The sequence below is a fragment of the Pseudorca crassidens genome, chromosome 1, assembly GCF_039906515.1.
Source record: "Pseudorca crassidens isolate mPseCra1 chromosome 1, mPseCra1.hap1, whole genome shotgun sequence".
NCBI classification, from domain to species: Eukaryota; Metazoa; Chordata; class Mammalia; order Artiodactyla; family Delphinidae; genus Pseudorca; species Pseudorca crassidens.
This window is the reverse complement of record NC_090296.1, coordinates 180,939,260-180,952,606: the sequence shown is the minus strand read 5'-3', so window position 1 is coordinate 180,952,606 and position 13,347 is coordinate 180,939,260. Positions and strand designations below refer to the sequence as shown.

The window sequence follows — 13,347 nt, the reverse complement described above, 5'->3', positions numbered from 1 at the left end:
CGCAAAGAGGGAAGACAGCACAGCTAACTGGAAATTCTGGAAAAAGATGAACTGTCTGTTTTTGATGTTATAGAGCAAAAGATAATAAAATAAAGGTTAGATGAGCTAAGAGTTATAACTAACATTATTTATAACCCATGTAAATATTAATCAGAGTAGCCAAGTTCACAGATTTTCACTGAATCATTAAGTAGAGGAGTATGCTTTTTCTTAAGACCTTCCAAAGATGTCTGCTAACTACTCTTGTATACAGAATAGTTAAAAACTTTATAAACACTTCAGTTTTTATTTGAGAGGAAAATTGTTCAATATGTGCATCTACAATACAGAAAACAAACATTTATATTTCACTCCTTTTCTATGTTAATCTGATCACAGGAATATATATTTTCCAACAGGGTCACTTTTATTTCAACTCCAAAACCTAAACATTTAAAATATTCTTCTGGGGATGTGACTTTTTTTAGCTTTACGTGGCAGAATTTATGGATAGTAATACAAGTAAGAAAATAAGTCCAGGAAAAAAGTCATGAAAAGAAACAATATGGCAATCGAAAGGTTTGGTATTGACCCTTCACCTGATACTCTATCAAACTGAAGATAAATGGCTGAAAAAAATCATTTGGGATACAACTCAAAATTAATCAGACAGATCAAACGATGGCATATCTGTAAGAAGAAAGTTGAGAGCAATTAGTAAGTAAGGCAGTTGGCAGCAGGAGGCAGCAGCAGAAAGCTTAAAACACGCAGACCCACACACATACACACTCCTTCTTACCAAGGACTGTTTTCCTAATTAAAAGACTTTAGATTTTTCCTCAGGTCTCATGGTTGACAATCAGATATTGGGAAGAAGTAATCTGTGGGTGCCTATTACTAACTGGAGGATGTTAAATGCGGTTGATTTTTTTCTATTTCCCTTCCTCCTGGGAATTTGTTGGAATTAGTAGGGTGCAATGATGGGAAATAATATACGGTTACAATAAAGAGGCTTTCTCATCAACCAAGTAGGTGGAAATAAAATTCTGGACTCTGGCCCCCAAAACAATATGAATAGGAAACATAGAAGAAGGAATTTTAGATATGAAAAATAATAGAATGTAAACTCCATGATGGCAGGCATTTTTTATTTGTCTGCTTCTCTAGAGCAGGGCTGGCAAATTACCGGCCATGAGCCAAACTCTGACCTGCCACGTGTTTTTGCAAATGAAGCTTTTCTGGAATACAGCCAGGCTTGTTGGGTTATCCATGTCTATGGCTGCTTTCACGCTACAATGACAGAATTGAATACTTGCAGCAGAAACTTGGTGGCCCACAGTGCCCAAAATATTAACTATCTGACCCTTTACAGAGAGTTTGCCTAGAACCAAGAGTGGTGCCTAGGAGACACCAGATCTTTAAAAACAAACAGACAACAACAACAACAAAACACTTGCTTAATAAAATAAACAAACATACAATTACTATTTGCATAAGAAAAAGCACAGCGAAAGAAAATTCCAAGGGCCACAGGGCTAAGAATAAAGAATGTACATGAATGGAAAAAGGCCCATTACAGAAAAGGCTCGGAGAAGCAGGCTGCGCTTTTTTAAGAATAATATGCTTTAGCCATACGTGTGCCCAGAGGGGAAAAGACTAAGAATATTCACTGTAAGTTAGACTGGGAGTCCAAGTAGAGGAATAATAGTTATTTTTTTAAATAACACAATGATTATTTCTCGAAAACCTTCAACAATTTCTCTGTTATTTACTGAATGAAGCCTCAGAGGCCATTCACAAAGTGCTTTCTAACCATCTCTCCAGTGTTATCTTCCAATACACTCGGTTTCAAATCATTGACTCATTATTTCTCAGCAAATCACACAAATTAGTATGGAGCATCTTCCCTTCATATGTTCTCTTCCTAGAAAGACTATCCTTCCGGAATATCACTAGCGTAAGTCCTATATTTCCTTTAAAGAACAGATCAAGTTCTACTGCTTCATAACATCCAATAGTCAGTAGCCCTCCTTCCTCTAAACCCTACGGCACATGTGCACTGAGTTCTTTAGACACATAGTATAGATCTTTTTATATACATATTTCTCAATTAGACCTTACATCCCTTAAAACTAAATACAAAACCTTATTTCATAAGCCCAGCCCCTATTTCAGAATATACTTTTATATTTTGCTTTCTAAATACTTAACATTATAACATAACCATATTCCTAAGTAATTAGAAAGGCTCAGGAAAACTCATTAACATCAAGGCAGGATACATTCTTATTGTTCTGTTTCTAATACAGCAATGCAGAGCTAATAGGGATCATCACAGTAAGCTTCAGTGAGCAATACCGTTGGGCTAGGTCCTAGAAATATAAAAAAATAAAACATGAAACATGGTTTTTCTGCCAAAGGAAATGACAATTACTTGGCATAGCTTTCCTGAAAACAGTAGCACTTGTAATTTAAATAAGGAGGTTATGTTTGACATTTAAATCAGGAGGAAATGAAATTACATGTGTGAAGTGAAAATCAATTTCAAGGTAACAAAACTGTGAATAAAGAGTTCTGGGTGGGGATCAGTTAACTTTATATTTTTGAATAAAATACAAGATGATGACTAGAGAAAAACAGAGCATCAAGGGGAGACAGCACAGGGACTTCCCTAGCAGTCCAGTGGTTAAGACTTCGCCTTCCAATGCAGGGGGTGTGGGTTCGATCCCTGGTCGGGGAGCTAAGATCCCACATACCTCACAGCCAAAAACTAAAAAAGAAAAAAAAAAAAAAAAGCCAGAAGCAATATTGTAACATATTTAATAGAGACTTTAAAAATGGTCCATATCAAAAAAAAATCTTAAATAAAAAGGGGGGAGCGGGGAGACAGCACAGTCTCTCCCATGCATTTATTTTGTCTCTGTTTCTACCATCCAAGACAGTGGCTGGGGGAACGGCAGCCACAAGCCAACGGTCACTAATGTCCCCAATCGGGGACAACCTGCTCTAGAAAATAGCCTTTTTAAATTGGTCCAGCAGGATTTTTATACAAAAAACTTCATTATACCTCAGGCCATAATAATACCTAAGTAGCTTTAAAAATTTCTCTAACATTGACTTCACACTCTTCCAATTTTCCTGAATTATATTTGATACTCGAGATGTTCAGCATTGAGTTTCTTCTCTTTATGATGTTTAATTCCCATTCTGCACTGTTCCCTGAGACTTTCTGACTTAGAAATTGAAATCAGAAAGCAATACTGACATGCATGTGTCACTTTTAGGAAAATAAGTATTCAGTAAGTGTTATTCAATTAGTTACATCTCCCAAACTGAGAGGGCCCAAGTATGATAGGAATTTTGTACAAAGAAAGTTATTCTTGGAAATTTCAACTTACATCCCACGAATATGTATTCTTGTATTCCCACTGGATAATATGTGCAATTTCTTCACGAGTCCTGATTAATTTCTTCCTTTCTGCTATACTGCATTGCTTAATTTGCCCTTGCAGCCACCATTGAGCGGATGTAGCTCCCTTTATAAGCTGTCATCACAATTAAAATCATCTTCTACAAGAAGCCAACTTCAGTTACCTAATTCAGACAATCCCTCCTCTATCAGCTCACAGAACACCTATGATACAGGGATGTCGGCATTTATCACAATTATAATAGTGTGAGTTCCTGGCTATCACTCCATCTTGACTGCAAACCCCTGGAGAGAGACTGTGTCCTGCTCATCCTTGTCTCCCAGCACCTAACACAGGAACCATCACAGGGTAAATGCTTGGGGAGGTTTCTGACTGACTGAGAAGAACCACGTGTCAGCATTTCTGAGAACACGTGAGATAGGTGTCTCTGGCTCCTGAAGACTGGCGTCTATGGTTGTTCAGCAGTCCTCCTGCTGTTCTTTGCATTGTCAGCCTCTCTCTGAAGAACCATGACCGCCAAGGTGATGAGGAAGCTCAAAGATGCATCACAGGTGTTGGCGGGAAAGAACTCTGTTCTGTTTCCCAGTATGAAAACTAGTAATGCCAGAAAAGGATTTATAAAGAATCTCATTTTCTTAATCTCTTTGTCCCTTGTATAGGGAAGCTGTACAGGAGATTCCTCATTAAGCTGCCACATCAATAGGGATTAAAAATGACTCAGCTATAAAACACCTTCTAGTTCTGTACAGGAATCCTTGTCTCCTTGAATGTGTTCTGTATATCGAAGCGAAACGCCATGGTAACCAGTAACTGTGGTCGATTTTGTGAAATGCCTCCCACTGAATTAATCTGCAGTAGATTTCTTTTTCTATCTTATACTTCTTTTGCTTAAGGCTTTTTAACCTATTTCATCCTAATATCCTTTCACACTGACGTAGGAAGTGTGTAATAAATGACAGAAAGTAACATGTTTGTAATTGAAATACTGGTTTAAAGCTGGCACATACACGATTAAATCTCATTTGTGACGAGTTATATTCCACAAACGGTTAAAGGCACACTAATACCGGGAGGCTATCATCCATGCATTCTACCCTCTTCTCATATCTTTCTACTAACGAAATAAATGGAAAAAGGTTTAACTTCTGAGATCACTTAAAATTATAATTTTTAAAGGAGATAAAGGCAAGGGCCATTTTGAAAACAACTAAGCTTATTTAACTGAAAGTCCTTTGAAGACATTTCAGTGACATTTCTCCAGAGTTTTAAAAAAAAGAAGGAAGAAAGTGAAAGCAGTCATAACTCTGTGAATGTAACACCCCCCCATCCCCAATTCAAGGTGAATTTCACATCTTGTTAGATACAACGCTCACATTCAAGCCTCGTACTCCAGCAGAGTTCTATGTAAATCACAGTGTCAGCTTCCAGACCTTCCATAAAGCGTGTGCTTTACCAAAGACATGAAATCTGGACTCGATACTGTCAGGAACATATACCGGGAAGGCAGTACAATTGTTCAAATACTTATTTTGAACGATTAAGTAGATAACTCAATCACATGCTTGTAACTGATGTTTCCTCCATCTCTCACAATATACTGGACGCTTGGAATTCCTTGACAAGGGTTGAAACTATGTTCCTGTTCTTGGTCACTGGCCTAAGGTGACTTTCCAGCTCCCCCTTTTCTTCTCCCAGTGTAAAAGAAGTTAAAAAATCGATAAAATGATAACAATAAAAGAAAGAAGTTCAAACTAAGAAGCCAAATAGTTCATAAATATGTTTCATTTGGGTAATAATTAGATGGGTAAATAAGAGGGGATGGAAGTAAACTTCAAAGGCTAATGCCCGCCCCCTCCATGCGGAAGGAGGCAGCATTTCACTTGTGGATGATGGAGGCTCATCAAACATTTGATTAGTTGCAAATTCAGTTCATAGTATTTGAAAACATATACAAGCAAACATACACTAATTCTTTCACAAAAAGAAAGCAGCAGGATAAAAGAAACTCATATAACATTTGACGTTTTTAAGGATATATGTTCTATGAAGTAATGAAGTCATACTAACAAATAGTACAAAATTTTGATATTTGAGTGGGCAGATTGAAGAGAAGGAGACACAAGTCACACAGTAGAAAATAAATCTATAGTTTGTCTAACTTAAAAAAATTTCAAACATAATCATAAAAATCATATAAAATTTAAGAACTAAATAAACATAAAAGCAAATTTTAAATGAATCATTTTCTATGTTATCTAGATAATTTTTATTGGATACTTTTTTTCCAGAAAATTGCTTTAAGCTCTCCCTTACCTTTGCACATTCAGCTGGAGTTCTGGCTCTAAAGGCTATCATCAATTTGCATGGATGTGATGAACGATAAAATTATTAGGATAATTTAAATGCCCGATTTCTTCATCAGCCTAAGTGCTTTCTGTGATTATAATGCAGTGGCCCCCAAATGAAAAGCCTTCTATTAAGCATATGCTAAGTCAACATCACTCTATATCTGAGCATAAATGAAGATAAAACACTCCACATTATGATTCAATTAAAAACCTGCAAGATACGTTACCTGCCGCCTCGAGCACTGAAAGGCACTACATGGATTCCCAGAGGCCCTCCATCGTTGGGGACTTGTACGAGCTTTACCATATCACTGTGAGACAATATGATGAATGAGGGAGCATGAACATGGACCATCACAAACCGAAACTCAAACCAAACCAAACACAAAACCGCAACGACACAGACGCACAATAAACAACAAAGGAGGACAAAACGAAAAATCCCACCAGGCACACACACATATACATACACGTTCTGGAATAGAAGCATGGCGATGAGGGCACATTCAACTCTACATACCTGCACACTAGTCTGATGGCATGGGGTGGGGAGGGGGGAGCAATCATCAGAGATAGCTACATTAAAAATGACACAGCACCGCTGCTCTCGGACCACACTCTTCTGTGTAGTCCAAGTATACCTTTTGTGATCAAATCTCTAGACTTCTACTGGAAGTTTCCCATCCTAATATCTATTCAAGGACTACGAAGATTAATGGGATAAAGATGTGTCAGCTGCACAGCACTTTATAATTTACAAAGTGCTCCTACACATGTCACATCATTGATCCCCTCCCGCAAAAGTCCAATAAGGTCAAAGCTTTGCCCCGGGAGGTGGCAATCCAGATGGGATACAGCCACCCTTACTTCCCAACTCAGAGCTCCACGGAAGGTCGCCATCCTACTTGCTGTAAGCTCACTGCATATGCAGGCAATGCAACCCCACGGGATACCCGTAAAAAATCAAATGATTGTCCCAAGGGTGTTTGTAATTGAACTCTAAAGTCTTTAAGCTATTTATATGAAGTAACATGAAGTTACTTCTACCACATAACTACAGTACTTTCATATTAATATCAAAAGCCTGAGTTTAATGCAATTGGTATAATCTGGAGAATGTAAATTTTCTACGCCATTTCAATGAGATTCCACTTTCTTTGTAGGTACATCTGTGGGTGTGAGTACTGCACAGAAACCTAAGCAGTCCTGATCTAACAATCAATATTTGGAAATACTATTTCAATTACATACCTAGTTTTAAGCAATCTGGACAACCATAAGTGATTACCAATGGACTTGACCAAGATCACGATATAGTTTTTATGCAATGGAAAATGCCAATGCTACGACTGTATTTCTATGTGTATAGATTCAATCACATACACTATTTAGGACAAAATTGAAATTTTGTCATATTGCCAACATATTTACTAAAGTAATACTATTTAAATGGATATTTAATTTTTTTCTATTTTCTTAGAATTTCCTAAAATACTATTTGAGATACTGTTCATACCATTTGAACACGTATTTAATGACTGGTTTGTCAACTAAGATGGTTTGCCAACTAGTATGGTAACTTTAATACATTTATTTTACTTTATATTCTTTCTCAAAAGAACTATCACAGTGCAAGTGTTTCTTAAGTGTGTAAATACTTAGAGAATGCTGGTTGCTGAATATCCAAACATAATCTGATTCGAAGCCTGTTTAATCTCACTGAGAAAGTTCTTATAGCCCTTCCTTGGAAGACCAAGAAAAGACAAAATTAAGAGTTTAATTATTAATATCTGGACCCCAACTTTTACCCAAAATCAAAGAAAAAATTTAGAATGACTGCCCTCCCTGCTCTAAGGTAACTTAGAAGAAGTCTTGAGAACATCTTCCATTCAAACCTGCCATTATTTAAGATAGTTGTAAAGTTGTGACAATATATGGAAGTTTTTCTTCAACCTTTTACACTTTAAATCATGTTCAAGATCCCTAACCTGTAATTTTTTATCAAATATCTTGAGAGATTCTATTTCTTCAAATCAAAAAATATACACTAAAATGAGTAATGCTTACATGATTCAACTAGTTTTTCAAGTAAATTATGTCCACAATTTCTTTTTTAATTTAGCAAAGTTGAAGAACAAACAAATGACCAAAATACTGACATACAAAAGCAATCTGAAAACAGTTACAGTGCTGTGAACATAACAGACTTTTTTCAATCAAATACTATTTTATATTATAATTTAATAGTATTTGCCAAGGCATGAAACTCAGAGCAGGTACATGGGAATTTCCATGCTATAGTTCTTACATTAGATCATTAACTCAACAGATGAAAGATGCTCTTTGGAAAACAAACCAATGCAAGGCATGTTTTAACTAAGCACAAACATAACGCATGCCATATGCTTTCGGAATATTTGCTGCTATCAGTGAAGCTACATGGATATTACAGGGTTAGTTGAAAATGTCAGTAACTTACTCCAGAGAAAAGCTGGGTACGTTCTCCACACCAGTGTCGGCGTGCCCCACGGGCTCAACACGGCTGCTGTCTTCCTCTGTGCCATCCTCATCCTAGAGAGGGCGCAACACAAAGAGAAGCAGACTCTGAGTCAGGTTCATTCTTATGCAGTGAATGAAAGGGAACTGAATAAAACTGGAGTCTAAGAGGCATTGTGATAATGTTAACAATATCTCTCCTCTAGCAAGGATGACCTTTAATGATAAGATGGGTTTGTACATGTGAAAAGCTGCATTTTAAAGCAACAGTCTCCTGAGTTAGTACATCTTAGGGGGTGAACAAGATGCCACTGCAATAAGGAAAGAAAACATTAGAACTTATATTAACCCTCTTATCATTTTTATTTCACTTTTCGGTGTATGTTTTAGGAAGTAATTATATATTACTACAATGTTATAATAAACTAATAAATAAATGTACATTACACTGGGGATTCATGGTTAACATTTATACTAATCCAAACAGTTGAGATCATTATAAACCTTAACAACTAGCAAAATCTTCAGTCCTATTGTCAGTTGCCCAGTTCCTATTAACACACCTTGTCAAAATGAACATCAAGTAAGCACAATCCTAGACTTAGATACTTCACCCTGTGAAATCTCACATAAAGTTACCCTAAGCCAATCGACTGATCATTTAGAGGTAAAGGCATTAAGATCCTAGCCATGAGGGATTCCCTGGTGGCGCAGTGGTTGAGAGTCCGCCTGCCGATGCAGGGGACACGGGTTCGTGCCCAGGTCCAGGAGGATCCCACATGCTGTGGAGTGGCTGGGCCCGTGAGCCATGGCCTCTGAGCCTGCGCGTCCGGAGCCTGTGCTCCGCAATGGGAGAGGCCACAACAGTGAGAGGCCTGCATACCACAAAAAAAACAAAAAAAGATCTTAGCCATGAAGAACCACTTGTGTTTATTTCTGTTACAAAGGACCCAGCGCCGGGAAAGGCACAAAGAGTAAGATAACCAACCCCAGTAACCACCATTGTAGTCTTCCTTTTAGAAAGGCAACAGTTTGTAAAAATTATACTCCAACATGCTGCAGAAATTGGGTAAACATGCTGGTGCTTCAAAAGGTGCATGTGGAATACATGTGATGGTTCATAAAAGTAAATGAAATGTCACCCAAGAATATGCCTTACTTTATAATCTTGGCCACTGTCTTTTCACTAAGCAGTTCACTAACAGTGACGTTGGCTTTGCAGGATCATTTGAATAAGGATAAACATGCCTGATGATATCAATGGTCCTATTATCCAAATTAGAATATTCAGAAAAGACTCCGAATCTCCAAACACAGTGGCTAAGAGGCTCGTGAGGGTTTCGCCTTGGATCCACAATGTGCATAATTTATGTACACGTACAATTTGTTAGGTTCACCTTTTCTACTGTATAAATTTGATAACAGTGAGTTTATATGTGAACTTCACTAAACCACCTAATGAGAGTCCACCATTAGAGAAAAACTGTATATGTTTAACCATGTATTTAACAGACTCATAGTAGAAATATATACACCATCAACAGAGACATCAATCAACAACATGATAAGCAAAGGTTATAGGTTCAAGACACAGCATCAAACAATATTTCAAATTATTGAAGCAATATGAAGGCAAGGCAGGGCAGCTGGTAATGCCCAACTGACATTTCCTCTGAGAATCTACCAAAATAAGAAGCTGAATGCACCGAGTGTCTCTCTGCGTTTAGATAGACTCCGTGCATCCTCAATCGCAAGGCACTGCATGAAGTCAAGCTGCTTGAAGATTGATGAGCCTGTGTTCTGCGAGGTTCTAAAATGTAGTTCTTAGTCACCTACTCTTTTAAGCACCAGCACATAATACATGTCAAAGGTGAACCAGCATCTTGAACCTGCCTAAGAACCACACTTCATGTAAACAAGAACTCCCCAAATTATGCTTTTCCATTGGGAGTGGGGGTAGGGAGGAGAGAAGTGTGATTGTATTTATATAAATCAGGTGGAAAACATACAAACAGTCTTATGGGTTAAAGACATTTTGTTTCAGGATTCATTAGTGATGTAAACACCGCTGAAACACCACCATGACGTATAACCAACAGAAACAGCTATGTGGCACTGTGAAATGGCCACATAAATGAAACACCCCAAACTACAGTGATGAAACAGTAACTGATAATTGACACATTCATTGTTCCCACAGTGGCCATTATCAGGTCCCCAAGAGCATGCAGAATATTATTTCACGTAGCTGCATATGGTGTTCAGTTATTTTGCAAAATTCACCGCCCTGAGGCTGGGCTGCAATTGCTGTGGGAACCACAGTGTCTGGATGTGTGCAGATCAGCTCCTATATTGCTTTATTTTGTTGTTCTGTACTTTTTAAAGCTGCAGCTGAACACAGTCACTTTTAGTAGGAGTTATACACTGAATTCCACCATAACCATAATAAATGAAGCTCAGTTACTATGTACGTCAAATCAAGATGGAAGGTCTAGAGTATCAATTTAAGCTACATAGTGTTAAAAAATATTTCAGGTGAGTCAATGTACTTTTTGTCCTTTACCTTCTCTCCATTTTACAGCAGAGTGTAGTGGTTAAGAGTTCAGATTAGAAAATTAAACAAACGGAGATGTGAACACTAAGTGCGCCATCCGCCAATTTTATATCCTTAGGAAAGTTATACACCCCTTTTGCATCTCTATCCCTTCTTCTGTAAGCTAGGAACAATAGAAGCATCTTCTTTGTAGGACTACTGAGAGGAGTAAGTAAGATAATCCACGTCACAATCATAACATAATACCTGACACATGGTAATAGACAATAAATGTTAGCTGTTACTGAAAAGAGAAATAAACAATAAATATATGACATATAAAACATACCTTAGTAATTGTTTTAGGGTAATGTTACACAGCTATAAAATATTTTGAGAATATATATTTGTCCATACATACCTTGTGCCTTGCAGTAAAATTTAATATTAAACATATTAGCTACTCAGTTAATTACAAACTGTATCACCTGCATCTTATAAAGTTGCATAAAACCCGACATTTGTTGCACTTTGTTATACACAACGTGCTTTCATCATAAAAGGCCTCCGGAATGAGAAAACATATTAAAAAATATAAACAACGAATGCTGTATACAATCCAGTAAATGGTGGGAAGAAGAAAACACCATGGGTTGTTAGTTGAGGAAATTTTCAAAGATAAAATAGATGTGAAGAACCGTGAAGGGTCTATGATTTCACCCTACTTGAAAGCTCGTAGTGAGCCTGCCATAGCTTCATGGATGTCACAGAGGACACGAGACTCCCGGGTCGGAGACAAAGGACAGTTCATTACAGCAACAGCGTTAGCCAGAGCCTCATCCTTTTATGCACTGATTCCTAAGCTAAAATTCTCAGGGGCCCACACAGAAGAAACATAAGCCCAGGGAACTCAAACCTTTTACATAGGCAGTGAGCATGTCTGCCCACTGCTTTGGAGAGAGACACTATGCCTATCTTCCAAGGCTTCTTTCAACACATTGCTGAAAGAAGAGTCCGGAACAAAGGCCTTTATTCTCAAGATGTACAAAAATGCAAGAGAACCATGGAGAATTATCTCCCAACAACAGAGTTTAATCTGAGCATTGCCAAGTGGTAACATTTATATGATCACTAGCATACTAAAACTGGGAATACGATTAACAAATGCTCTACGATAACAATGTCTCTTGAATGGTAACATTAAATTGTACTAGATAAAAGAGTCATACCTTCTATATCAAGGAAAAACTAATTTTTCAATGTGGAACAATATGCCCAGCCAAACAAAAAAAGCAAGTGTGAAAATTCAAAAAACCTCTCAGACGTGCAAAGTCTTTACTTCCCATGGACCCTTCCACATAAAGCTATTTTGGGATGTGCTCCAGCAAAATCCAGAAAATTCAACAAAACAATGGACAAAACCCAAGGAAAGTCCCAGAATATGGTGACAGTCCAGAGAAGCAGAAACAAGTTCAGATTAGAGCAGCAGGATGGAGAGGTCTGGGAAGTCAATCTCCATGGGAAACATTTTGACAGACCTGATAGAGAACGGGGGGAGGGGAATTAAAGATATGTATAGAGAAAACAAAACAAATTTTTTTTAAAGTCAAAGCAATTAGCTCCAAGCACAACAAAGGGCAATGTGTAGGAAAGGACATGCAATCCGAGTACCTACCTGCTTATGCAGTGAGCAGTTCTTACATCACCATACAATGTGACAATGGCTACTGATTTCACTTGGACTTTTCATGTAACAATACTGAGAGGACGGGGATGGGGAAAGTGAAAGTGGCATAAAAGGAAAAAACCCATCTTCCATAAATGGCAAGTCCACAGATGTCAATAACTGGTAACCAGGAAAGAGCAACATAAATATTTTATTCAGAAACATGGAAGTAAATAGCAGAACCAACGTCTGCATAAATTGGGAGCTGCTGCCTCTGGGGAGAGGGGCTGGGGGAACACAGGGGAGGAGAACACAGAGACTGCTAGTTTTCTCATGAAACGCCTTCCAGCATGATACATGTAATTTTATTCTGACTACATACTTGAAATACCCAACAAGAGAGGCTCTTAGATCCACCTCAACATCCAGACTCTCAAGACCCCCAAATGCCACCTGGCATCAGATTTACTGCAAAGGATAAAAGGCAGGAAACCCAACTTGCCAGCAAGGCAGTGGCCCGCTTTTGTCCTTGGCAGGAGCCATCCTTGAAGATGTCCAGGGTCTCTTCCTGTGTGTCCCCCAGATGACAGCTCAGGTGCGGGGGGAAGAGACTCACATGGGCTGGATGCAAAGCGCTACCCTGGCTTGGGAGCCTCCTGTCTCAGAGAAGCCAGTATGTCTCATGACACCGCCATAGGGACAGCTGTTTGTCAGCTAGTTACAGTTTTTCGAGTCTAGATGCAAATTACCAATCAAAATAATTTAATTACCATACAAAGGTAGTTTACGGAAACTAACAGGTTTCCAGAAAAAGGGAGCCAGAAAAAACCTACCAAAGTTTACATTCTCATGCAGAGGGGGAAAAGATTTTGTTAACCTTTTATCTACTGTAAA

At 38.1% G+C, this 13,347-nt stretch overlaps 1 protein-coding gene across 23 annotated transcripts in view; it reads right to left on the bottom strand.

Annotated features, from left to right (window-relative positions):
* The window catches only part of PARD3 (par-3 family cell polarity regulator), a 727,131-nt gene that overhangs the window by 373,568 nt on the left and 340,216 nt on the right, over positions 1-13,347 (bottom strand). For 21 of the 23 annotated variants that reach the window (XM_067702290.1, XM_067702246.1, XM_067702315.1 and 18 more), the window contains 2 exons: positions 8,238-8,329; positions 5,986-6,069 (listed from right to left, as the gene is read on the bottom strand). In XM_067702290.1, coding sequence (XP_067558391.1) covers positions 5,986-6,069; positions 8,238-8,329 — 176 coding nt within the window. The remainder of the gene's footprint in view (positions 1-5,985; positions 6,070-8,237; positions 8,330-13,347) is intronic. The other 2 variants (XM_067702283.1, XM_067702332.1) reach the window with 1 other exon arrangement.